The sequence below is a fragment of the Euleptes europaea genome, chromosome 4 (assembly GCF_029931775.1).
Source record: "Euleptes europaea isolate rEulEur1 chromosome 4, rEulEur1.hap1, whole genome shotgun sequence".
Lineage (NCBI taxonomy): Eukaryota > Metazoa > Chordata > Lepidosauria > Squamata > Sphaerodactylidae > Euleptes > Euleptes europaea.
In genome coordinates this window covers 106808667-106836589 of record NC_079315.1, presented here as the reverse complement: position 1 = coordinate 106836589, position 27923 = coordinate 106808667, and the positions used below count along the sequence as shown (strand labels likewise).

Below are 27923 nucleotides of genomic sequence, written 5' to 3'. Positions count from 1 at the left end.
AAAGTTAACTCAGCTTTCTTTTAGCATGTTCTTGATTCCCCTAAAGTCTCTTATAGAATATGTATCTATGGCCTGATACTAGTGTTTCCTATACATAACCTGTTCTTATTATCAAGAGTGAACATTGCCAGCGAAATTCTGTCATTTTTTCCTTAGGCTTTGTTGATATATGTCCCTGGGAGTGAAAGTAGCATCTTTGGATGTTTAATACAAGCTCTGTTATTTTTTTGAATACAGATGTGGGTGCAGTTTGTTATATACTTGGAGCTATTTGGATAGCACAGCAGAATATAAATATGAAATAAATATAATCAGCAGTAGGTACTTCTACAAAAGTTATTCAGGTGTGTAAAAGCCCCCTTTTAGAAGCAGCTGTAAATTAGGTTATATAGTTATACCTCAGAATTGTTTTTAGCTCCTCTGTTTCTTAGAGCATACCAAAAAGGAATCTGAGTTGGGAAGGCTCATGATGAAAAGCCACTGTCAAAGACAGACTTAGGAACTTAAACCTGTTCAATTCAGTGCATGTAAGAATATTTCTGGGATATTTTATGGATGGCTATTACAAAGCTTACTGGGAATGATGGCCAAATGGCAAAACAAGGTGCCTTGGCAGACCATAATTTTTTTCCCTTTCAACATTAATAACGGTTCCAGAGGGCATTAAACATGCATACCTTTATACAGCAGTAGTAGAAAAGGGCAAGAGTCCAGTAGCACCTTAAAGACTAACAAGAATATTTTCTGGTAGGGTATGAGCTTTCGTGAGCCACAGCTCACTTCTTGAGATACAGCTAGAATGTGAATCCATCTGTCTTTAAGTAGAGGAGAGTGAATTCAGACAAGCATTAGTATGTAAATGTTAACAGTATGTAACATTTAAATGTTAACAGTATGTAAATGTGAATAGCAGGCGTGATGGGATTAGGTGTCTTATGGCTGTTAGCTAGGGTTGCCAACCTCCAGATACTAGCTGGAGATCTCCTGCTATTACAATTGTTCTCCAGCTGATGGAGAAAATGACCACTTTGGCAATTGGACCCTATGCTATGGCATTGAAGTCCCTCCCCTCCCCAAACCCAGCCTTCCTCTGGCTCTGCCCCAAAAAACCTCCTGCCGGTGGTGAAGAGGGACCTGGCAACCCTACTGTTAGCCAGTATAGAACTACCTCATGATATTCTGTGGGCCTAACGTGTTCTTCCTAACATGGCATGAACCTGCCTTCCCAAAATTACTGGGGAAAGGATCCTGTTAAATCAGCCCATGATTAGTCCTTAGAGGCCATCAGTGACCAACCTTTATATCGGCTATAGTCCGGAGGGGAATATGCAAAATGGTTTAGCTTATGAGAAAAAGCATGCAGTGGATTTATTTTGTTTTCAGCAGAGAGAAGGGGATTGGATTAAGTTGGCAGAGTTTAAACCGGTGTCAGTGTCAGATCATTATCTGCTGAAAGCGTGACTGAATTTCGCACCCTTATTTAACAGGGGACAGGGAACCGATTAGCGTGTTCTGGTTTCCAGAATCCTTTGAATGATTGTAGCTGTCTTAATGGCAACTATGTTGACACTATTGTATCACCCTGGAATTGAGGATCAGCTTGGGCTACAGACAGAACTGTTTCTTGGTGCCCTCTCCATTAGTTTAATAGGGCCCCACTGATGTGATTAATGGACAAGTTAGGGGAGATGGAGGGGAGAGAGTTTTGATTGGTCAAAAGTGACTGTAAAACAAGCAGAACGCACCAGACCCCACCTGTATGCTTGTAGATGGCCACAGCAAAGTTATTTTTTCTCTGCCACCGTTACATCTGCAGAATTTTGATCAGCTAAACTGTTTAAGGTGTTCTGTGGCCTATAAACACCTAAGCCCACCACTCTGGTAGAGAGGACGATTTGACCCAGCACTGGACCATTTTTTGCTAGATTCTTTAAAGGTAAACTCTGATCTAGGCTGACGTGCATGTGAGTTTAGATGCGGTTCTGATGAGGAAGACAACACCAGCATCTCCTGTCTGATAGTAAGTTATGTGAAAGACTTCTACCTAAGACCTGAGAGAGCTGCTGCCAGTCTGAGTAGACAATACTGACCCTGATGGACCAACAGTCTGATTCAGTGTAAGGAAAGCTATATGTGCTCATCCCCTTCCACTGTTCTTTAAGAAAGGGCCATGGCTTAGTGGTAGAGCATCTGCTTGGCTTGCAGAAGGTCCCAGGTTCCCCAGCATCTCCAATCTAGCATAAACATCTGCTTGTCAAAGGTATCAATAATTTCAGATTTATCTCCCTGATTGATGTTGGGGTGAGGAAGGCCACCTGCATGCTAGACCCATGCCTCTCCTGGATGGTAAAACCAGGTCAAGAAAAGTGAAGGGTATCTCTTGCCAAAATTATTAAATCATCTTTAATGGAAGGCAAGTTTCAAAAGTGTTCAAAGATATAGTGATGTTTTTGTTGAAGACATGAATTCTGACAAGAGAGGATTTGGCAAACCTGCCTTTTCAAGGTAAGGTTATTGAACAGGTGATGGCACAGCAACTCAAGGGCTACCTGGTTAACACATGGATTACCTATTTGCAAACAGAGGCGATGCCTCATTACTAATCCTTCTCAATCTGCCTGTGCTTTTAACATGGCAGATCATTCAATTTTGCTGAGGCACTTGTAAAGGAAATTATAGGAGACAGCTGTTAGAAGCACTCTTCTCCCCAAGGTTTTTTTTCATTTAATTTGCAATCACTTACCTATAATTATTCACAGCTGAGATGCCAGTGTGTGTCAGAAATCCCATTTCACCAACAAAATCTTCCCCTCTGGGCTTCTATTTGCACTGTCTTTTATTTACTTATTACATATTTATTGTATTTCCATAGAGTGCCCAGTGCTTCTCCTATCCTCCACCCACTGTGTTGTAGTGCTTAGAGTGTTGGACCAGAATCTGGGAGACCCAGGTTCAAATCCCTGTTCTGTCATGGAAACATGCTGGGTGACTTTGGCCCTATCACACACACACTTAGCCTAACCTACCCCACAGGGTTGTTGTGAGGATCAAATGGCGGAAAGGAGAATGATGTAAGCCACTTTGGGACCCCACTGGACAGATGGTGGAGTATAAATGAAATAAATAAATGTATTCTCACAACAACCCTGAGTCTGAGAGGCAATGTGTGCTTAAAGATCCTGTAGGGAGTTTCAAAGGAAGTATGGATTTGAATCTGGGTCTTCCTAAACCTAGTAGCAACTAAGTTGGGTCCTACTATGTAATTTCGCATCATTCAATGTGTTAATACTTATGCTTTGCTTCAGTTGTTTTTTAGATTTCTGGTTGGTTCTACTATCCAAATCCTATTTCATTGCTTATTGAATGTCCCACCTTGTTGACTATATTGACCCCCTCAGTGTAATCTGCCTCGAGTCCCAGTGAGAAAGGCAGACTATAAAAATGCAAATGAACTACTTTGTCTTTTAGGAACACACAAAGCTGTCTTATACTTAGTTTGACCACTACCTACCTGTCTGTTCCTGACTGGCAGTGACTCTCAAGTAGAGAGCCTTTTCCAAGACCTCCCACCAGAGATTCTTTAACTAGACCTCGAACCCAAGACCTTTTATACCTAAAGCCACTGCTCTAGAACTGATCTACCTTCCTTGGTTTCTGAGGAAAGGAGCTTGACTCTCAAAAACTCATACCCCCAAAATCATGTTGGTCTTTAAAGTGCCACTGGACTCGTATCTAGCTGTTGTACTGCAGACCAACACAGCTATCCTCTGAATGACACAGTGGCTGAATGACACATGCATTGTATAGAGAGAGTGGACCAGGAGAAACTTTTCTCCCTCATAATACTAGAAGGTAGGGTCATCTGCTGAAGCTGGAGGGTGAGAGATTCAAAACAGATAAGAGGAAGTATTTCTTCACTTAATGCATAGTTAAATTGTGGAACTCCCTGCCCCAGGATGTGGTGATGGCTGCCAGCTTGGAGGGCTTTAAGAGGGGAGTGGACATATTCATGGAGGAAAGGGGTATTCATGGCTATTCATTAAAATGGATACTAGTCACGCTGCATACCTATTCTCTCCAGGATCAGAGGAACATAAGAAAAGCCCTGCTGGATCAGACCCAGGCCCATCAAGTCCAGCAGTCTGTTCACACAGTGGCCAACCAGGTGCCTCTAGGAAGCCCACAAACAAGACGACTGCAGCAGCACCATCCTGCCTGTGTTCCACCGCACCCAAGATAATAGGCATGCTCCTCTGATACTAGAGAGAATAGGTAAGCAGCATGACTAGTATCCATTCTAACTAATAGCCCTGAATACCCCTCTCCTCCATGAATATGTCCACTCCCCTATTAAAGCCCTCCAAGCTGGCAGCCATCACCACATCCTGGGGCAGGGAGTTCCACAATTGAACTATGCGTTGTGTGAAAAAATACTTCCTTTTATCTGTTTTGAATCTCTCACCCTCCAGCTTTAGCAGACGACCCCGTGTTCTAGTATTATGGGAGAGGGAGAAAAACTTCTCCCTGTCCACTCTCTCCAAACCATGCATAATTTTATAGACCTCTATCATGGCTCCCCTCAGCCGCCTTCTTTCCAAGCTAAACAGCCCTAAGCATCTTAACCGCCCCCCATAGGACAGTTGCTCTAGTCCCCTAATCATTTTGGTTGCTCTTTTCCGCACCTTCTGTGTCATGCCGGTAACACATCTCTTCCAGTTAGGGTGGCCAACCTCCAGGTACAAGCTGGAGATCTCCTGCTATTACAACTGATCTCCAGCCGATAGAGGTCAGTTCCCCTGGAGACAATGGCCGCTTGGGCCATTGGACGCTAAGGCCCTGAAGTCCCTCCCCTCCCTAAACCCCGCCCTCCTCCGGCTCCGCCCCCCAAAACCTGGCAACCCGACAAGGCCCGCGCCGGGCCCGCCATTTGCAGAGGAGGAAAGGTAAGTAGCCGGCAGGAGCCAGTCCCGGCGAGGTCTCCACCCTCGAGCGGGCGGGGCTGAGGAGGGCGACGTCACTTCCGCTTCTCCAATAGCGTGGTGGGGGTGGGGGGAGCGACGGAGAAAGAGCGAGGCAGAGAAGGAAGCAGAGGGAGGCTCGTGCCGGATAGAACGTGAGTGTCCGTTGCTTCTCTCTCTCCCTCCTCCCCCCAGCCCTGTTCTCGCGGGGGGGGGGAATAGAACGTTCCTCCTTCCTTCCCCCCCTCCCCCCCTTTCCTGGCTCGCGGGGCCAGAGGGAGCCGCCATTTTGCGGCCCCGATCCCCGGACACCCCCCCCCCGTGTGTGTGTGTGCGTGGCGGGGAGGAGGAGTCCTTTTTACAGCCCTTCCCCCGTTGGGAACCGGGGCGGCGGATTTGGGGGCGGCTGGGCTGGGGAAGGGGGGCGGGGGAGGGAGCATCTGCGGGGAAGGGAAGAGGGAGGGAGAAAATGGCGGCTGGGAAACGCCCCCGCCTCCCCCTCCCCCTTTTTTCCTTCTCCACCACCTTCCAGGAGTCCACACCTGGCCCCCCCCCGGTGCTTCCCGTTTGCATTCAGCCCAGCGCCCCCACCTTGACACGGGGTCTCTAGTCGTCCCCTTTGGGGCTTATCTATGGGGCTTTTCCCCCCTTTGCCTTTCTTTCCTCGTTATCTATGGGGCTTTCCCCCCCTTTGCCTTTCTTTCCTCGTTATCTATGGGGCTTTCCCCCCCCTTTGCCTTTCTTTCCTCGTTATCTATGGGGCTTCCCCCCTCCTTTGCCTTTCTTTCCTCGTTATCTATGGGGCTTCCCCCCCTTTGCCTTTCTTTCCTCGTTATCTATGGGGCTTCCCCCCCCCTTTGCCTTTCTTTCCTCGTTATCTATGGGGCTTTCCCCCCCCCCTTTGCCTTTCTTTCCTCGTTATCTATGGGGCTTTCCCCCCCCCTTTGCCTTTCTTTCCTCGTTATCTATGGGGCTTTCCCCCCCCCTTTGCCTTTCTTTCCTCGTTATCTATGGGGCTTCCCCCCTCCTTTGCCTTTCTTTCCTCGTTATCTATGGGGCTTCCCCCCCTTTGCCTTTCTTTCCTCGTTATCTATGGGGCTTCCCCCCTCCTTTGCCTTTCTTTCCTCGTTATCTATGGGGCTTCCCCCCCTTTGCCTTTCTTTCCTCGTTATCTATGGGGCTTTCCCCCCCCCTTTGCCTTTCTTTCCTCGTTATCTATGGGGCTTTCTCCCCCCCCTTTGCCTTTCTTTCCTCGTTATCTATGGGACTTCCCCCCCTTTGCCTTTCTTTCCTCGTTATCTATGGGGCTTTCCCCCCCCCCTTTGCCTTTCTTTCCTCGTTATCTATGGGGCTTTTTCCCCCCTTTGCCTTTCTTTCCTCGTTATCTATGGGGCTTTCTCCCCCCCCCTTTGCCTTTCTTTCCTCGTTATCTATGGGGCTCCCCCCCTTTGCCTTTCTTTCCTCGTTATCTATGGGGCTTTCCCCCCCCTTTGCCTTTCTTTCCTCGTTATCTATGGGGCTTTTTTCCCCCTTTGCCTTTCTTTCCTCGTTATCTATGGGGCTTTCTCCCCCCCCTTTGCCTTTCTTTCCTCGTTATCTATGGGGCTCCCCCCCCTTTGCATTCCTTTCCTGGTGCAAATAGGTTTCTCCAGCAACAACAACACCCCCCCTCCCAAAATGGATCCTTTCCCATCCCATCTCCCCACCCGTTGCCATTTTCCCTTTTTTTCTTTCCCCAGGCTCTCCTTGCTTTCCACTTCTTCACCCCCCCTTCCCATTTATTTAATTTATTGGAGATAATTCACAGTGGGTAGCCGTGTTAGTCTGTCTGCAGTAGTAGAAAAGGGCAAGAGTCCAGTAGCACCTTAAAGACTAACAAAAATATTTTCTGGCAGGGTATGAGCTTTTGTGAGCCACAGCTCACTTCTTCAGATAGCTGAAGAAGTGAGCTGCGGCTCACAAAAGCTCATACCCTGCCACAAAATATTTTTGGTAGTCTTTAAGGTGCTACTGGACTCTTGCCCTTTTCTATTAATTTATTGGAAGCATTTATGCGCCTGGTGCTCTCCTCCAGGCCCTGATGTCTTCCAGGTACTTTCTTCTTTCCCCCTAAGAATTGTGTTTTTCTCCACCACCCCGTTTTGAGTGACGCCCAGTGTTTTATGCATTGCAGCCCCTCGCCTTCCCGTTGCAAGCCCACTCGCCAAATGGGTGCCACAAACATCACAAGCCCCATGCCTTTATGGCATGGCTGGGTGATAGCAAGATGGCCGGCAGACCTTGCTGTAGCAGAGTCAGGCCTCATATTTCCTGCTAGTTGATCCAACTACAGGCAAAACCCACACCGAGGCATGGGGTGCATATGGGCTATATGATTGGGGGCTTGTCTTTTGGCTCATTTGCAAAAAAAGGTTGGCTGTTCTGGCCATTCCTCCTGCTCCAGTGGCCATATCTTGCAGGACATATGTTTTTAACCCAGTATGTTCTCGGGTACAGTCCATTTTTGGTTAAGGCCCTTTTCTCTAGACCTGTATAGATCTCTGACTTTCTGCTACTCTTTCATTTTCCATCTTCATTCCAATGGTTATTTAATTCTCCCACCAGTTCACACCAGTGAAGGCATTTTGAACATAGGTGGGCTATGCAGCCTAGTTGCAGAGCAAAATGTGCTGATTGTTCTGTATGCCTCTAAATCAGAGGAACAATGCAGGCCTCCCATGCCCCCCCTTTAGAAGAAGAGTTGGTTTTTATATGCCAACTTTCTCTACCAGTAAAGGCAGAATCAAACCGGCTTACAATCACCTTCCCTTCTCCCCACAACAGGCACCCTGTGAGGGTAGGTGGGACTGAGAGGGTGTGACTAGCCCAAGGTCACCCAGCTGGCTTCCTGGGTAGAAGTGGGGAAACAGATCCAGTTCACCAGATTAGCCTCCGCCGCTCATGTGGAGGAGTGGGGAATCAAGCCCAGTTCTCCAGATCAGAGTCCACCTCTCCAAACCACCGCTCTTAGCCACTACACCACACTGGCTCTCTTTAATTGGAGGGGTCTTAGATATTCCCCCAAAAGATGTGGTAGTAAACCACAAAACGATCAGTACTTGGACCTGCCCGAGTTGGGCTGCAGATGGCTATGAAAGAGCCCCAGTCTGTCTCTGGGCTGTGTGTTTTGCAGGCCTGCACGATGTAACAGATGCTGTCTAGCATCACTGTTTCCAAGTATTCTATCTGCACATTTACAATCTTGCCGCTTGGTGGCCTGTTTCTATTAGCATGCTCGTACTGTCAACCTTTGCTGTTTCTGAGCTTGTGTTTGACTCCTTCATCAAAAGCGCACTAGGCAGTATTCCCATTGTGTTTCTTCTGTATTCTGTTTCTTGCCTCCATCTCTCTCTGTCAGTCTCTCTTCTTTCCATCGTTTGATTCCAGTATTTCCCACCATAAGATCCCACCCGTTCCTGCCCCACAAAGCCTCCTTTTCTGTGACCTGTTTGCTATGCATTTAAAAAAAGGTAAAGGTCCCCTGTGCAAGCACCAGGTCATTCCTGACCCATGGGGTGACGTCAAATCCCAACGTTTTCTAGGCAGACTTTGTTTTACAGGGTGGTTTGCCAGTATCTTCCATTTACCCCCAGCAAGCTGGGTACTCATTTGACCGACCTCGGAAGGATGGAAGCCTGTGTCAACCTTGAGCCGGCTACCTAAAACCGTCTTCCGTCAGGATCGGAGTCAGGTCGTGAGCAGAGCTTGGACTGCAGTACTGCAGCTTACCACTCTGCGCTATGGGGCCATGCATTTACCCATGTCTTATTCAGGTGTTCTTTATTCTCCTCCTTTCATCCCCTTGATGAAGCACCTGGGGGGCTATCTCTAGTGTTCAGTTAAAACATGTGTGTCTGTGCCAGAAAGTTTGTGGAAAAGTCATGTCAAGAGGAAAACGCACTGCTCCATCTGGAGAGATGGTTTCTAGGCTTGGAAAGGCTGTTTCCTTACACGTATTCTACAGATGTCTTTTCTCCCCCTGTGGTCTTCTGGGGTGGAATTGCCAGAATATGGAACTGCAAATCCGTGCCTTCTGAAGATGTGAGAAGCAGTCCTGATGCTCACTACATGTAGTCAAAGCAGCCTTACTCTAAAGCGGAAACAGCCAGCTGGAAGCCTGCAAATCTATTGGGGGAGGGCTTATCTGACCCCTTGCAGCCCTGACCAGTTATGTGCAGATTGCCTACCTGCTTATCTACTCACGAAGAAAAGAAAATTGTTTTCAAAAGTGATGCATTCTATTTCTTTGGAGGTTGTCTGTAACATCCTGGCTTTGCCTGAGTGCATATGTCCAGAAACATGAAGCTTTTGTAGCTAGATGACGTCAGCCTTGCTGGAGTCTGGGCTCAACCAGCACAATGTAATGCACTTGCACCCCATCATGGATTGCCTGGAGACAGGGACACCCGTAAGGGGAGGAGGAGACATGATAGAAGTCTATAAACGTATGCATGGTTTGGAAAGAGTGGACAGGGAGAAGTTTTTCTCCCTCTCCCACAATACTAGAACGCGGGGTCATCTGCAGAAGCTGGAGGGTGAGAGATTCAAAACAGATAAAAAGGAAGCATTTTTTCACACAATGCATAGTTAAATTGTGGAACTCGCTGTCCCAAAATGTGATGGCTGCCAACCTGGAAGGCTTTGAGAGGGGAGTGGACATGTTCATGGAGGAAAGGGGTATTCATGGCTGCTAGTTAAAATGGATACTAGTCATGATGCATAACTATTCTCTCCAGGATCAGAGGAGCATGCCTATTATCTTGGGTGCTGTGGAACACAGGCAGGATGGTGCTGCTGCAGTTGCCTTGTTTGGGGGCTTTCTAGAGGCACCTGTTTAGCCATTGTGTGAACAGACTGCTGGACTTGATGGCCTTGGTCTGATCCAGCAGGCCTTTTGTTATGTTCTCATGAGGGGCCTGGGGCAAGCTTGTCACAGCTCCCCACAGTTGTGCAGGACTTCTGTTCCAAAGCCACTACAGATCACTCTAGGCAGCAGGCCCAGCACAGACTATAGGTGATTAGAGGTTTAGGGCTGCAAGTGAAATTTCAGTCCCAAGCCATTACTGGTTGCCTAGGCGACTGTCTGCACTGACTCCACTGCCCAGATGATCAGCAGGTTCTGGGAAAAGAAAGGCCTGGGTGTGGGGGTTGCCTTCATTTGCACTAGAAGAGGAGGAGTTGGTTTTTATATGCCGACTTTCTCTACCACTTAAAAGAGACTCAAACCGGCTTACAATCACCTTCCCTTCCCCACAACAGACACCCTGTGAGGTAGGTAGGGCTGAGAGAGCTCTAAGAGAGCTGTGACTTGCCCAAGGTCACCCAGCTGGCTTCATGTGTAGGCGTAGGGAAACAAATCCACTTCACCAGATTAGTGTCCGCCACTCATGTGGAGGAGTGGGTAATCAAACCCGGTTCTCGACATCAGACCCCACTGCTCCAAACCACTGCTCTTAACCACTACACCATACTGGCTACCCAAGCACTGGCTCTGCCTGGAGACCAAGGAGCCTTTAAGAATATAGAAGCTGTCTCTCTGCTCTGAAGAGCACACATTTTTAGTTAATGTAATGGTTTGCTTGCTCCATTGTTTCCAAAGGTCAAAAGAAATCCAGTTCCTTTCGATAAAGACCAACAACTTAACTCTGTTCTCGCTTTTAAAAACATCTGAATGCCGAATATCCAGCTAGGCTATCAGCCTGAGGTTGTAACAAGCTCTGTTTTGTCGACTTTGAAATACCTACGTTGGGAGAGAGGTTGTACCTTATCATGTGGTTCATCCAAGATTTCAGCTGTTCATAGTTCAGGCGCCCATAGTTTCAAGTGTTCCCGACCGCTTGCCAATGGTAAGAATTTTTTCCATCCTGGCAAGTGTCTCTTAAGATTGGCATCTCCAATGGCCTTTGAGGCTTTTCCTGGCACCTCCCCATGGTTGGTGGGCAGGGCCATTCTCTGGCAGGCCATGCCTGGGAAAAACTGCTCTTCGTACCTTCTCCCCAATCCCCTAGGTAGTGAGGCTGGTCAGTATGGTCACACAGGTTATTGACGGGGTGTTTGGGGGCTGCCAGGGGAGTAATGGTTGGTTGGAGCTGGCTTTGCAGAGGAAGGAAGCTGCAGTTCTTTTAGAATCCTTTTAACTTACAGCATTTTACATTATGTTTTCCCCATTTCAAACATTGTCCGTCTTGAGCTTCCCTCAACCTGATTTTGAGGCAGTTTGTTGCCCAAAGAAGCCCCGTTTCTTGCAGCTTCACTTGTTTCTTCCTAAATGGCTGTGTTTTTGAATCCCTGGTCAGGTAATTCAGCTTTCCTTCTCTGGAAAGCTCTCAAAGATCAAACGACTCTTCAGTGGACAGCCTGTGGGTTGGATCCCATCTAAGAGCCATGCACAGAAGTGTGATTCCTTCCCCCCCCCTGCTAAATGCCCCCTAGGGATGGATACCCCTAGGGGCAGCATTAGGGGGGAATTGAATGGCTGCTTCAGAAGGGGGTAATTGGCCATAATTGTCTCCTCTCCCTTACTTATGTGGAACTTTGCCATGCTGAAATTGGGATACGGTTGTTACTCTTCAGATTATATATATATTTCTCCCCTGAGATAGGAATATGCTATATATCAAATACACTTTCATTTTAAAAAATCCTGTTGTAGAGTTTTGGTGGCTGTATTGGGTCTTTTATTTATAGCATTTTTGCTGTTAGAAGTAGTTTGTAGAGGCCTCTAATAGACTCATTGCCTTTAAAAAACTAGCCACCTTGATATCACTTGCCTGTAATTGTCCATCTAGGGATATTTAAAATATTGGCTTGATGTCCTTGTAGACTGGTCTTTGGACTAGTAACGTATTCACCTGTTATGAGACACAACATTTTTTTATGAATCCATTCCCCACAGCATAATTCAAGACGAAATGAAATCTCCTCGAGTGTTGCTAAAGTCTCATTGGTGATAAAGCAATCTCAGGCAATCATTTCCCTTTATTGCATTTGAAAACGTAATGTAAAAAAATAAAAATATACAATTGTAAGGCTTTCAGAGAATAAGCTGTTAGTTCTGTTAAGCAGTAGGACTACCGCAGTTATTCACTGATTATCACAAGTTATGGATAATGGCTTTTACTGGAAATAACAAGAGTAATGGATTTTATATCTGACAGAGGTCCTCTGGTCAGCAGAAGGCAGTTTTGGTCTTGGTGGCCTTCCCCAAGTATCCCAGCGGTTATTGTGTAGCAGTTACCGTTGTGCGTGTTTGTGATGGGCTCTCAGTATCATATATTGTCTTTAATATGGGCCTAAGATACAGCTAAGATGGCTGGCTGGCAGAGTTGAATTGTGTTGCAGGAAGTATACCATGTTAGAGGGAACAGAACAGTTCAGGCAGAATTTTTCTTCAGCCAGACAAAACAACAGCTGCAGAAAGCCAGGAGTTGCTCTGTTAGCCCCAAAGACTGAAACACTGAAGCGGGTTGTGGTTGGACAAAATGGAGCAGATCTTTCTCTGCCTCCTAGCCCAGTCAGGTCATGTATGACGTGGTGTTAGGTGCATAGCAATGATCTTACATCTTCCTCCTTAACTCTTTATAGACTTACAGTTGCTTTTCCTGCTGGGTCAGCCAGAGTTGGGTCGTGTAAGAGTCCCTTTCAAGCCATGTTCTTTCCCCTGAGATGGTCGCCTATCGAAAACTTTTCTTTCTAAAACACAATCCAACTTGTCCTGAACAGTTTATATTGCGATTGTGCATTATATCCATGTTCTGTGTATGAGGTTGGCTCTACCTATGCAGCTGAATGAGGTAGTGGGATTAAGTATATCACTGCTGAATGAAGAAGAGTTGTTTTTTATATGCTGACTTTCTCTACCACTTAAGGAAGACTCAAACCAGCTTACAATCACCTTCCCTTCCCCTCCCTACAACAGACACCCTGTGAGGTAGATGAGGCTGAGAGAGCTCTAAGAGAGCTGTGACTAGCCCAAGGTCACCCAGCTGGCTTCAGGTGTAGGAGTGGGAAAACCAATCCGGTCCTCCAGATTGGCGGCCACCGCTCATGTGGAGGAGTGGGGAATCCAACCACTCCAAACCACCGCTCTTAACCACTGCACTGCGCTGGCTCTCAGCTGACTGATAAAAGCTCCCTGCAAACAGAGAGTGCATCCATGAGAAATTCTAACTACCCCTTCTCCTGCAGAGCTAGTGTCCAACGTGAAGGGAACTTTAAACATAGGGGAGCTTCAAATATGTGATTCCCACACACGTACACCTGTACTTTGAAGTGGTACTGCCTATTCTCCCATCTTGATATTCTGTCAAATGTGGAAGACCAGGCCTGGAGGACTCCGCATTTAAAATTCATTTTAGGATTTTTGAAGAGCTGCTTTTCGTCACGTTGAATTGCACAGACCGAGTATAAAAAACCAAAAGCAGGGGGGAATGAAGTTCTACCTAGCACATTAAGAATAGAAACTTCTTTTTTAAAAGAACTGAAATCAGAATATTGTCGAAGGCTTTCATGGTCAGAGAGAGAGATACACACACACACACATTCAAGATTGAATGTATATATATATATATATACATTCAAGATTGTAATATATATATATATATATATATATATATATATATATATATATATATATATATATATACACACATTCAATCTTGAATGTGTGTGTGTGTATATATATATATATATATATATATATATATATATTACAATCTTGAATGTAAAGGATTCATTGGTTGTCGCAAACTTATTCACATTTTTTTTAAGCCTGTTTCACTAGGCAGAAAATGTAAGTGTTGGGCAGTCTTTAAGCTGGTTACAGAAAGTACAGTATATACCCATGTATAAGCCGACCCGTGTATAAGCCGAGGTGCCTAATTTCTCCCCAAAAATGGGGAAAATTACGTACCCGCGTATAAGCCGAGGGTCGGCTTATAACCCCCCCCCCCCGCAGGCTTACCTGAAAGGCTCTCCAGCGGCGAGGGTCCGGCGGCGGCGCGGGGGCCTGGGCAGCCTTCCTACGGCTGCAGGAGGCTTCCCATGGCCCCTCCCGCCCGGGAAAAATGCCGGGGGGGCCGGGGCAGCCTTCCTGCGGCTGCAGGAGGCTGCCCCAGGCCGCTCCTGGCGGGAGGAAGTGGCGGCGAGGCCCAGGGGGACCCGGAGCAGCCTTCCTGCGGCTGCAGGAGGCTGCCCAAGGCCCCTCCCGCCTGGGAAAAACGGCAGGGGGGGGCGGGAAGGGCCGGGGCAGCCATCCTGCGGCTGCAGGAGGCTTCCCATGGCCCCTCCCGCCCGGGAAAAATGCCGGGGGGGGGGGCAGCCTTCCTGCGGCTGCAGGAGGCTGCCCCAGGCCGCTCCCAGTGGCAGGAAGCGGCACGGGCCCGGCGGCGGCAACGGTGGTAAGTTTCCCCCCTCCCTCCTCCCTCCCTCCCTCCCCCCCCCGTATTGACCCGTGTATAAGCCGAGGCCGGCTTTTTCAGCCCATTTTTGGGGCTGAAAAACTCGGCTTATCCGCGAGTATATACGGTACATATTTGCTGACAAAAAAAATTAAAAATGAAGAGGCAAGCAGGTCAAATTACAAATTTTAGTCAAACTATAAATCGTGTAAGATTGGAGACAGCACTGAAGTCTGTGTTGCGTTCTTCACAATTAACTAATTGTTTTCTTTTTATTACGTCAGTAAATTTCATGCCATCGTATTCCTTATTACAATGTATGGGTGTGAAAGCAGGACAGTGAAGAAAGCTGATAGGAAGAAAATAGATTCCTTTGAAATGTGGTGTTGGAGGAGAGGGTTACGGATTCCGTGGACTGCCAAAAAAACAAATCAGTGGGTTCTAGATCAAATCAAGCCTGAACTGACCCTAGAAGCTAAAATGACTAAACTGAGGCTGTCGTATTTTGGTCACGTCATGAGACGACAAGAGTCACTGGAAAAGACAGTCATGCTAGGAAAAGTTGAGGGCAGCAGGAAAAGAGGAAGACCCAACAAGAGATGGATTGACTCAATAAATGAAGCCACAGCCTTCAATTTGCAAGATCTGAGCAAGGCTGTCAAAGATAGGACATTTTGAAGGACTTTCATTCATAGGGTCGCCATGAGTCGGAAGCGACTTGACAGAACTTAACACACAAATTTTATTTAGGCTTTCTCTGCGCCGCCTGATCAGAGGCCTCCTCGAAGGCTGCTTGCAATTATAACACTGTAACAATTTTAAAAAGCCATTAAAAACAAGGTCTGGTCACTCCAGGACCGGGGCCACCAACCTATTGGTCAGGAGCAACTAGTCACTTGTGGTGGGTCTCGCTATGCTTCCCTGCATGTTTGGAAGGCGCAGCCAGCTGTGAGCTGGCTGTATTTTTCAGCCCAGCTCCAAGGCTTAAGTGCAGGTAAACAGTGGGCATCCTTTGTAAGAGCTTCCCTCTGGACCGTTGCCTGCTTGCAGGCCTTTTCATACATGCCACGAGCCAGAGCAGGAGGAATGTGCCAGCGTAGGGCTGTGTAAGTCTCATCTGCGGGCAGTGAGGCTGTCCTGGCAGAGCTGTCCCGGTGCTTGGCTGGCACCAGGGTGGTAGCAGCCCCTTCAAGCTCCACAGGTCTGGCTGTGGTGCACCACAGTGCTGTGCCCCCGCCTCTTGCTTCCCTTCCTCCTCCTCCCTTGCGGGTGGCAAGGGGCTGTCCTTGTGCTCTTCTGTTCCCCAGCCACACCTGGTCCCCCATTGATGCTCTCCCTGCTGGAGGTCCAGGGCTTGGCAGGCTGATGTGTCACTGGCACCCCAACAGGGATGGGGGAGCACGTGGAGGGAGGACCTGCCATGCCCCCTGGGAAGCAGTTTTCGGGGCTGTGCACTCTTCTCAGCAAAAAAAGGTTTGCTATCCCTGGTCTGGCAATGATTGTTTTATGTAATATTGGAGTGAGACTGGATTTACTTATTTAAAGCATTTGTTAGCTACCTTTCTTCCTTATGGAGTTCAAGGCGGCTTACAATGTTGATAAACTACATCAAATAGAATGCATAACATACATAAAAACCAAAATTTAAAATCACAGGACTGCTAGTAACTTTAATCCAAAGTAGTCCTAAGTAAAGCAGTCCGCAACTGCCTCCTAAAGATCGAAAGTAAGGCAGCTGGGCGTACCTCCCTGGAGAAGTTGATCTATAATCATGGGGCTACCACTAAGACGGCTTCCAACCATTTTTAGCCGTGGCATCCAAAAACCCTTTTAAAGTGATGTTTTTTATAACATTTCCAAACACTTGATACATCGCTGGGAATACCTAGTGCAGTAACAGCCTAAATCACAAGAGCCTCTTTTCTGCCTTTTTTGTGGCAAGCACTTACTATTTTTTCACAGCTTTTTCTTTTGTCCTTTCAGAATGCCTAAATCAAAAGAACTTGTGTCTTCGAGCTCATCAGCCAGTGATTCAGACAGCGAAGTCGATAAAAAGGTGATTATTTTATTTTAAAAATACTTTTATCCCTTCATTCCGCTGTACCTACTGGAAGCCCACAGTGCTGTTAAAACTTAATGTTAAAGCACAACCAATATAACACAGTGGGGGCTAGGGAAGTGGTAGCATAAAGCACCCAGGGACCAATTCTTCCCTTCACCTTTCCAAAGGCATTTATAAAAGTGTCCGCCTCGCACAGGCCCCTACAGTGGGTGGCATTGGTCATAAATGTACCTTCTGGGTGAATGTTCCATTAAGTTACTAACCTTGTTAATGTACAGTGCAGTCCTGAGGAGAGCTACTATAGTCTAAGCCCGTTCATTTCAGTTGGCATAGGATTGCTCTGATAAGTCATTAAAATACACTTATGTTGCCTAGTAGTCAGAAAAATAAATTCTCACCAAACATGCATTGTGTGCTGTGCTTAATGATTTCAGTTTTACATGGGATGTTCTTGGGAGCAAAGCGTCTTGATTAGGTTTGCTCAGTTTTCATTCCTGTCACTACTCAAAATCTCTGGAGTCTTGCAGAAGATCTTTTTCTTATACACACACACACGTGCATGCTGTGCATAAACCAACTTGTCATATGAATGTTTGATAACCAAATCCTTCGGAAGGCAACAACACAGTAAAAAATTAATAACCCCTCATTTCTGGGTGCATCTCTTTAACGATGCCCCTGTTTCTTGCAGGGGCGCTTTGTAGCATCTCAGCATGTAGACGGCTGCAGACCAAGGATCTTTCAGAATTTGGCTTGTCATCAATTTTTTAAAAGCAGAGTTAGAGCAATATGTTGGCTCTTTAAAAAAACACCTTTAGATAGCGTTCTACAGTAACTGCCTGGCTCACAGCAGTTCGGACGCTGTGTTCAGGGTTGGCAGTTTAGAGCTAGCCGAGCTAAATGCTGATTTAAACGAAATGTCATAATGGCATGCCTAATAAGACGTTTTTGAGCCCCAGTAAAGCTGGAAGTTGGATGCGAGGCTCCCTATTGGTTTTAATATCCCAAGAACATGGTGGAGAGGTACCTGTATCGCCCTCACAAGGACATAAGGGCCTTTCTGGAAGGGGAGACGTTGTTGGTCTCTGCTGTAAACGTGGTTAGGTCTGTCATTCTCGGTACTCAGATCTCTGCCAATTACAGAGAGCGCAGTCCTAAGGGGGGTTGGTTAAGCGCCTGGGGATGGCACAGCTGCACTGCCTCCTGAGCGGCTTCCCAGATGGAAAAAGGAAGGCCAAAAAGGTAATTTCAACAAAACCCTATGAAACTCCTCCAAAGGATTTCATGAGGCTATGCCTCCTTTTCTGCAGGCGTAACTCAGCACTGGCCAAAGCGGGCGATCCTGGGCCAAAAGGGCTTTGGGAGCTGACTAAAGTCAGCTCTGCCCCCAGGAACACCCCCTTGACGCCGGCATGAGCTCTTGCGCTGGGGAAATGCTGCTGGTGATGCTGCGCCTGTGCCCGTGGCTTGTGTGGCCGTGTGGCTCCCCAAAGCTAGCATAAGTTGCCCAGTGCTGGCGTTAATGTCAGTTTAGCTGGTGCAAGTGGCACTACTGCCAGCGCAGGGGTCTCTCACTGGCTCCTAAGCCGCTTCGAACCCCCCCTCCAATTAGGATTTTGCTGTAAAGGTACTTAAAGATAGCTTAAACATTTGCTGATGGTGTCCTTTTGAAGTGTTTGTCCTTAGAGAGAGTTCCTCTCTTGCATAGCTAGGTTCAAGCCCAGTAGCATCTTTGAGACCAACAAAGCTTTTCAGGGTATGGGCTTTTGAGAGTCAAAGTTCCCTTGGTCAGATTCAGTGTTCAACATCCAGAGCTTTCACTCTCGAAAGCTCATACCCTGAAAATCTTGTTGGTCTCTGAGATGCTATTGGACTCGAATCTACCTGTTCTGCCATAGACCAACATGACTACCCTCTGAAATTTTCTCATATATGTTGACATGCTAAGTATGGCTTCAAATATCAGCTTCTGATTCTGGGGGTTCCTCATTGTTTGCCAGTAAGATACAGAGCTTTCATTATGTGAAACAGAGTTCTCGGATGTTGGAGATTAAATGTCCGAGCGGATGTCCAGTCTGTTAATTTGCCTTGGCCCAGAATGAAGATGATGCAACTCAATTTGGTAGGTAAATAGGCTAGACCAGTGGTTCCCAACCTTTTTCGAGTCGCGACCCCCTTTTACAATTGCCAAGTAACCTGTGACCCCCGCCACATTTGCATAAAAAAGCATTTACATGTTTAAGCAGAAAGTTTCCTTTGCAGGATAGCTTCCCAAGGGAAGTGGTCAAAGCCACATCACCGAAGTGCTTTCCAGTTGGAAAAGCACTAGCTAGGAGGGACAGCGATGCTAACCACCGTCGGAATTAGCAGGTCAGATCCAAGGATCACAGCGCATACCACACAGTATCACCGCTGTAAGCATTCTGCTAGAGCAGTTTTTCACCAGCGCTATATTACAGAGCCAAGGTAGTGCAGTGGTTAAGATCGGTGGACTGTGATCTGGAGAACCGGGTTGGATTCCCCACTCCTCCACATGAGCAGTGGAGGCGAATCGGGTGAACCGGATTGGTTTCCCCTCTCCTTCACCTGAAGCCAGCTGGGTGACCTTGGGCTAGTCACAGTTCTCTTTGAGCTCTCTCAGCCCCACCTCCCTCACAGGGTGTCTGCTGTGGGGAGGGGAAGGCAAGGCGATTGTAAGCCGGCATATAAAACCAACTCTTCTTCTACAACCCTACCTAGAGTTTTCCTCTGCAAAATCTTGCTGGACTCACAGAGTTGACAAGGAGGGCTGACTTGCACGTTTTGGTGTCTTCCAGGTCCAGCATGGTGGCCTGCGTGTGGGATAGGGAGGCCTTGGGAAGCAATAGGAAGAGGCTTGTGGCGGGGCGTCGGCTCGGCGGCATGCAAAAGAGCCCCGGTGCATTCTCTCCCCACCCCCAGTGAAAAGGGTGTGGTGGGGTGCGAGCCCTCCCTCCGCCAGAGCCCCTGGTGCCTCTGCCGGCCCGACGGCCTTGTTCAGCTTCAGCTTTGACGCCGCCCGCTCAGGTGCCCCGCTCGGGTTTGGCAGGAGGGCGACGTCTTCCCCCGGCCCGTGGGCTTGAGGGCGGCCCGGGCAGCGGGGGCGCCTCCTCGGCCTGCTGCACCTGGCTGCTCGCCAGGGGAGCGCAACTGCCGCACCTGGCGGAAAGTGACGGGTGGCCCGGCGGCGGGCAAGGCAGGCGGCGGCCGCGGGGCCTCTCCACAGCGCGCGCGCAGCTAGCCCATCCGAGGTGGCCTTCTGGCCCTGGGCGGCGGGAGCCCCGGCACTCGGGCGCAAGCAGGCCCGCGTGCCTGACGGCGCTCCTGCAGGCGGGCGGGCACGGGGGAGCCGCTGCCCACCCAGCGGGCAGGCCGGCCGGAGGAACCGAGCTGCAGAGACCGGGCATCCCACCGCCGCTGCCTTACCTGCGTTCCCGTGAGGAGGAGAAGGAGCAGCAGCCGCATCATGCCTGTGGGCGCCCCCGCCGGCCCGAGGCGCATGTGGCTGCGCGCTGGAGGGAGCGCACCAGACAGCCCGTCCACCTGCCTGGGGCGCTTCGCTTCGCAGGGACTCGGCGGGCGAGGCGGGGCGGCCTCTCCCAGAAACATGGTGATGACCCCCCAGAAAACACTTCGCGACCCCCAAGGGTGTCGCAACCCACAGGTTGGGAACCATTAGGCTAGACTCAAAAGAGACCCTGTAAAATGTGAGAAAATTTAATAGGGTTGCCAGTTGGCTTCTTCCTGCCCGCTGTAGATAAATACGGAATTTGTGTCTAGAACGGAAAGATGTAATAACGAGAATATGGCACTTCCTAATGTTATAAACCTTTACATTAATCAAAAGATTTTCTCATGAAGCCAAAAAATGTGTCTTTATGGGGTGCAGTCCTTTCAAGTAAATAGTGTGCTGTGTGTTTGTACATCAAGTTGCCTATTGTATTGATAGTTCTTTTGAAGCTTTCCTGTACTCTGTAGTCTTGGAGAAGAGGAGGGCTATACCTCTGATGCAGTTTTCCAAAAAGCCGCATTTTCTACCCTTGCATATATTTAGAAGATTAAACAGGGCCCTGTGGCAGTCTCATGAAAGTGTCCCTTCTCTATTGTGTTAACTTTGCTTTCACCGGGAGTGAACGAGACGCTTGGACTGAATGCTCCCCACACGGTGAGAGGAGAGACTAATTGGCTTCAGAATCTAAGTACTGGTGTTTTTCACCCTCTCCTCGTTTTGATTTTTTAAATTTCAAGGCGAAACGGAAAAAACAGGCAGCCCCCGAAAAGCCTGTAAAGAAACAGAAGACCGGCGAGAGTTCTAAAGGCGCGGCTTCCTCCAAACAAAGTGGCAACAGAGATGAGAACATGTTTCAGGTAAAGATGGCCATCCTTGGATCGGAGAGCATCTGGTGGTGGTGGTGGGGTCTCTCGGGCAGACTGCACCGTGCATTTATAATTGAACTGTGCAGAGGGAATAAAAGACCTATTATACTCACTGGAAGGGGGGGGGGAGAAATCTGTCTTTTTCATAGCTTGTAAAGATTAGACCGGTATGGCGTCAAGGAATTAAAGCAGTCAACTTGCAGACATGTAGAATGCTGGCATTTGAGCTTGGTTGTACCACTCTTCAATGCTGCGATAGCTGTGGAAAGGAAAATGGAGGACCTGACCCGCATGTGTCCAGTATCTTCGTTCTTGCAAACACCGGGCGTTTATTTATTTATTTATTTTGCACCTACCTTCAATAGTTGCCAGTAACACAAAAGGGGGTAAGGCACGTGGATTTCTGTTGCACTATTGGGAAAACTTAGAGCATTGCTGTTGTGCCTAAGCCTAATCCATAGACTCCTGAAAATCTAGACTGGCGGTTTCTACTGTCTGGAGGTGGGATGCTGGTCTTTTTTCTCCCATGGGACAAAACCAATAGCACAACCAGAAGAAACAATCAGAAAATCCAAGCTGTAGCTGAGAGTGGGGGATTCTTCCTGCCTTCCCCAGAATAGAAGTTTGTTCTGTCCGTGGGATGAAATACAGGGACCCCTGCAGGTGAGGAAACGGGGAAAGAAGTTGATTTGCCGCTGGGAAAGAGTTAATGGCCCCTGCACTGCCATTCAATTTCACAACTCCCTGAGTCTGTGTGTCCTTCATATCCGCACACACACACCCCTCTAGATCTGAGCGTCAAAGTAACTTGAGAATGCTAGAGGAGGCTTAGGCTTCTCCCAGCCTTGCTCCTGGCCACTTTCTGTTGATGCCTGTTTTGGAATCCCAGGAAAAGATTCTTCTCCGCTTCTCCCCCCCCCTTGAAATCGACACCTCAGGTTGCAACTAAGGTAATTCTAGTTAATTAGATAAAAGGTAATCTATCCGGCGCTCAGTAGAATGCAGCCACCCGTGTGCTGATATGACTTACATACTGATGCATTGTGGGTTTTGCATTTGCTTTTTTGGTCCCCCCCTCAAAGCATGAGTGTTTCAGGTCAAACCAAACGCAAGGCCAAGTGCGTGACATATCAAGAGAGTCCAGCTGAGCTTCCCCCAGCCAACAGAGTTTTCCTGCATGTTCAGGGAAGCTAGGCTAGAAGAGGAGAGCAACCAGTCTGGGTTTGTCTAGCACCAGTCAGGCCAAATAGTCCCAGTTGGCCTGTGAAAGACACATTAAGTAACTCTGCATTGCTGAGAAATTTGGCTTGTGTTATGTGATGTTCACACCGAGGAGAGCTGTACTGAACCGTGGACTAGAAGGCTGTGTTGTGAAACGGTTGTGGAAGCGACTGGAAGATTGTACTTGAAAAGTGCCCTGACCAGGTCAAGATTACCGGAACCCTCATGGCATTGGGGCTATATTTGACAGCCCGTGTATTTTCAGTGTGGTCAGATCCTTGCTAATCCAGTGTAGGCGGTGCATTGGCGAATGTTCTTAAGTATGTGCGCATGAGAGGACTTAAGGATGCTGATGACAGGGTTAGAGTTTTTTAAAATGTCACCTTTATAATTAGCAGCGTCATGGTTGTGGCTTGGGTTAAAACTGCTGAGCCGCTTGGCGTTAAGGGCTTGAGCCGGAGAGCTCCACGTGAAGCTGCCTTGTCCTGAATCGGGCCTTTGGTTCATCAAAGTCAGTATTGTCTACTCAAACCGGAAGCAGCTCTCCAGGGTCTCGGGCAGAGGTCTTTCACATCACCTGGTCCCTTTAACTGGAGATGCCAGGGACAACCCTCTGTATGCAAAGCAGATGCTCTACTGCTGAGCCACAGCCCCCCCTGTTAGCTTTCCCAGTGACCTTAGGCCAGTTACCATCAGCTTCCATCTGTGATGTAATGATACTATTGGATTTATTTTATTTTTCACATTTATAGCCCACCCTCATCCCCATCCCCAGCAAGCCAGGCTCAGGGCGTGTAACAACCACTAAAATACATAAAATTATCAGACATCATTAAAACATCAGGAACAGGGAGGGGCTGTGGCTCAGTGGTAGAACATCTGCTTGGCATGCAGAAGGTCCCAGGTTCAATCCCCGGCATCTCCAGTTAAAGGGACTAGGCAAGTAGGTGACATGAAAGACCTGAGACCCTGGAGAGCTGCTGCTGGTCTGAGTAGACAATACTGACTGGTGGACCAAGGGTCTGATTCAGTATAAGGCAGCTTCATGTGTTCAACCTCAATAAACATCAGTAAAACATATAATAAACTCATAAAACAGGTGGCCTTAAATTTACCCAGGTGCCACCATGTAAAAAGATATCAGCAGGTCAACCCCCCACAGATGTCAAGAGTGAGGGGGAAGGTTGGGGAGGCCAGTAATGTTGGATCCTCTCACGGCTGTCCTGAGTTATAGGCCTGGTGGAACAGCTCTGCTTTACAGGCCCTGCGGAACTCCTTAAAATCCCACAGGGCCCTGGTGGAAGACTATTCCACCAGGCCCGAGTCCTAAAAAGCCCTGGCCCTTGCTGAGGACAGTCACACATTCTTCGGGCTGGGGACCACCCGCAGATTACTGTTAGTAGAGCGTAAGGCTCTTTGCGGGGCCTACCAGGAGAGGCGATCCCGCAGGTACGATGATCCCAGACCGTGTAAGGCTTTAAAGGATTACATTACTGGGTGGTTGTAAGGATTGCTGAGAACACAGGTGAAGCGACTTGGGCACTTAGAATGCTATATGAATGCTGAGTATTGTTGCTAATACTCAGTCCCTTGGCTACCTCAATCAAAAACGTGCTTCTGTTGATAGAACAGCTGTGCTGTGTACAACTACCATAACCATATCTTACTTCAGGATTTAGCTCCTGGGAGCCCCTGCATGGGCCACCCTAAGAGTAGCTGCAAATGCTGGCTATGAACGAGTAAAACCATAGAAGGACAAGCGGAGAGACTCAGGAAGCTGCTGTGTTTACAATGGATGGGGACCAAGGGGGTGTTCTTGCAGACGGGAAAGGGAATGTTAATGTGGGAGGGGCCAGGGTTCTACTTGTGTGGCTTTTTACTAGCACAGAGCATGAAGCACGTGTAGGAGTCAAATGTTAAAGAAGCAGACCAGAAATTGGAGTGGCTTCCTTATCTTACAGATTGCATCAAGATTGCACACTGCCTACAGCAGGTATCTGTTCAGAACAATTGTGAGATCTTCGATGCTAGAAATTCCAAAAATATCAGGATTGTGTGATACGTAACCCCTGTTGAAGATGTTGTATCCAACATGCAGCAGTGTGAAGGTGTGGTTAATAGGTACTGAAGCAAATTAGTCCACACTTAACTGTAAACAGAAAAGTACAGGTAACAGTAACTTAGCCTTGGCCAGATTAGTATGACTCCCTGCCCAGCTGTAAGAGCCCTTCATCCTAACACCATTCTTATTGTACTTTCAGCAGTTAGGCTTTTGAAGAAGTATCGGCTCTTAACTTTTCTAACCCCAGCATCCTGTTAATACCACCACTTCCTACATCAACGGTTTCAGGATGGGGTTTCCCCCCCCCCCTCACTGGGATTTCCTGCATACTGTAATCTCTGAACTACTCACATCTCAGTTTGATGCTACGAATCTAAACTTAGGTTTAAGGACCACCCTGATGACTAGGCCTGTTTATGATCTGACCAGTTAGGTAGAATCTATCCCTTTCTTAGTATTCATGCCTCTTGTCCCTGTCCCTTCATACACAGCATCCCATTTTTAAATAATTGACAGGTCTTCTGTGTTCCTGGCTGCAGACAAACTGTACGCCTCTTTGGTAGCCTTTGCCGACTGTTGTCAAGTGCTTGTAATCCTGGCACGTCATAGTTACTTGCTAAATTTCTAGACAAGTTTTAGTACTCAGGCCAATTTGGGTCTCTAATTTCTCTGTGAATTAGGTCATGGCCCACCATTAAACAAGGTACCAGATTGTTGCGGAGACCAGCTTGTATATTCTAGTTTTATCTGTGAACTTAAGTTTGCATTCATATTTCTGAAGGTAGAGGCTGAGGGGTTTTTTTAATCTTTATTGAGCAAAGACACAGAGTCTGTCTTCTATTTCCTTTGGGGACTGTTTCCATATCCTCTGTCCTTCCTACTACTGAATGGAAAGATCCATGGTTCTGCAAAGGCAATAATTCAGCTTGGTTTGGGCTTCAGATTAAAAAGCCAGATTTTGAACCCCTCCTGTCCTCCTGGGCTGTCATTTCTTGTTTACTTGTGAGAGGCTTCACTGGGGAGGGAGCGCTTTATCCCATAATCTCACTCAGAAATAAACTACAGACCGGTGTTGCTCTGTCTGTGGGCCTTTAGTATTGCTTGAAGGGGGCGGCTATTTGTGTCTGTTGAAATAATGATGTGAGTTCTCTGATTTATTGGCAGATTGGTAAAATGAGATATGTCAGTGTTCGTGATTTTAAAGGCAAAGTCCTAATTGATATTAGAGAATACTGGATGGACCAAGAAGGTGAAATGAAACCCGGCAGAAAAGGTAATTTGGTTGTGTGATGGTTGTGTGCTTTTACGTAGCGTTAAACGCAGTTTTGTTCCACTTCAGGGTAAGTGTTCCTTGTGTCTGAATATAAGACATTGAATGGAGGTGACCAGATGCGGTAGAGCAGGGGTACCCCCAACCGTTTTGAACCTGCGGGCACATTTGGAATTCTGACGCTGCATGGTGGGCGCAACAACAAAATGGATGCCACAAAATGGCTGCTGCAAGAGGCGGAGCCAGTTACAAAACGATTACAGCAGCCAATCTTCGGTAACACAGAGTAGATTATTGTGCTGCACAGCCCATCAAATCTCCAATCAAGTCTTACTGGACAAGAACCCTACCTGGCCCCGCCTACTTCCTTAAAACAGTTGGCGGGCGCCAGCAAAGGTGTCAGCAGGCGCAATGGCATCCACAGGCACCACGTTGGGGACCCCTGCAGTAGAGGGTTAGGGAATCCTGTACCTTTGGTGGTTTTACGGGAGGATGAGTTCTGACGGGTGGCTTGACTCTACTGTAAGGAGGAGAACCTCCTTCCTGCTTTAGTGCTGTTGTTAAAGGCAGCCGTGAAATACTATCTTCCTTCCTCAGTTACTCTGAACTGTGGTCACACAATAATGCCAATTGAATGCAGTCAGGTGTTTCCCCTGTGCTTCTTTATGCTACAAAGGCGGAAATGAGCAGGTTGGACATAGTCCCTGAGGCTTACTTGGAAGTCACGCTTTTCAGGACCAGTAATCTTAGGTGCCCAGTTCAGACACAGAAGGTTATAGTTTCAAGGTCTGCCCTTCCCCTCCTCTGCCTGTCCCCCCCTGGCACAGGTTCCTTTTTGACCTCTTCCTTCTCAGGTTTTCAAAGTGAGATCAGAAACCTGCTCGGTTTCATCTTAGCCCAGATTGGAAACAATCTCTCGCAGTACAAAGCCTGAGCAGGTGGGAGCAGGAGAGGGCACACCTGACCTCACCACCAGGTCGCTAAACTCTGGCTCTCATGTCTGAGCCAGGCGTGCAAATGGGCATGGCTTCCGGATGGTATTTTTGTGTTTCTGCTACCTTTGTTTGGTGCACAGAAAAAATCTGAAAGGATGCTGATGATTACAGAATGTAAATAGCACCAGGACAAGAATAGGCCAACTTATATTTAACCCTCTCAGGTATGTCCTTTTCAGTCCTGAGATGCTTGTGTGATTTTTTTAAAAAGCGGAATTGCAAGAAACTTAACTTTAAAAAGGATGTATGCAACTTCATGGGGAAACCACAGCCATCCCATGTCAGTTCTGTGTCTGAGTTCTGCCATTCATCTGCCGTTATTCTTCTTGGGGTGATGGGAATTGGTGCAATGTCCATGCCAACAGTTGGAAGGACAAGCATGTGGAACCTCTCTGATGTTGAGGTTTTTGAAGTATAGATAGGTGACCTTTGGTGGGTGAGATGCCTGGACATTTTTCATTGGATTTGGAAATTTCAGGTTGGTTGTGAGCATAGAACAGGAAAGGGAAAACTATGTCTGCTTCCATGAGGTCCTTGGGAGAAGAATGGGATAAAAAGTACTGGATAGGTTTCACCAGGAGTTATCAGGAAGTTATTCCTAATGTTTACCCTGAAAACTTTTGATTTAATTGCAACCTGTTGGTTCTGGTCCGACCTTCTGGGGCAACAGAAGACAACTCCACACCATCCTCTGTATGACAGCCCTTCACATATTTAAAGATGGCTTCTCCAGCTAGGAATTGTTCCCAAGGGTTTGGGGAATAAGAGTCCCAAGATCCGCGACCTAAGATCTTTTTAATTAGAGAGGCCGGGGATGAAATCTGAGGCCTGTTGCATGCAAAGCAGGTGCTCTGCAAAATAAGGGTTTATTTCCATTTCAGGTATTTCCTTAAATCCAGAGCAGTGGAGCCAGTTGAAGGAACAGATTTCCGACATCGACGATGCAGTAAGAAAACTGTAAAGGCCGAGCCATACCGGAACTCTACTGTTAGAGGTTTAAGTAGTCTTTTTACATTTGGCATTCATTTTCTAAACTTATTTGTTCCAAGCTATTGTATATTTGGATCGCAAAAAACAATTTGTAAGATGAGGACGCTTTTTTAATGTGCATTATTAAAAGTGTATTCTGAGTGAAGTTACAAATGTGTATACTTTTATTAAAACATGGTGTTCCGTTCTCACGTCGTGGTGTAAAATAAAAAACACGTTCAGTTAATACTCTTTGAGTGTGGTGGTATTGTTGATGGCCGTTTTGACTGAAAAGAGTCTTGATTTGATATTTTTTTCTCTCTCCATTTTTGACTTGTCTAGTAATGAGGGGTGTGGGCCGCGTATACACCAAATGGTGTTTTCCTGTCAGTTGTGGAAATACCCTGTGAGTCAGACAGTGAGGATAAGGCCTTCTTACCGTCTCTGCTCTGTGCTGTGGTCAGGCTTCCCCTTTCTCAGAGCAGACCTGCAACTCGCAGGTTTTGAAACTGACAATGGGGTCCCGCCTTACATTTTGCTTTCCTGTGATTATC

The 27923-nt window shown here is 47.5% G+C and overlaps 1 protein-coding gene across 1 annotated transcript; it reads left to right on the top strand.

The window, feature by feature from the left end:
* Positions 1-5101: 5101 nt before the first annotated feature.
* SUB1 (SUB1 regulator of transcription) lies at positions 5102-27543 on the top strand. The gene is made up of 5 exons (XM_056848409.1): positions 5102-5113; positions 16379-16451; positions 20724-20843; positions 25300-25408; positions 27282-27543. Exons 2-5 carry the CDS (start codon positions 16380-16382, stop codon positions 27359-27361), a joined length of 381 nt encoding a protein of 126 aa, XP_056704387.1. The 5' UTR covers positions 5102-5113; position 16379; the 3' UTR covers positions 27362-27543.
* The last annotated feature ends 380 nt before the right edge of the window (positions 27544-27923 follow it).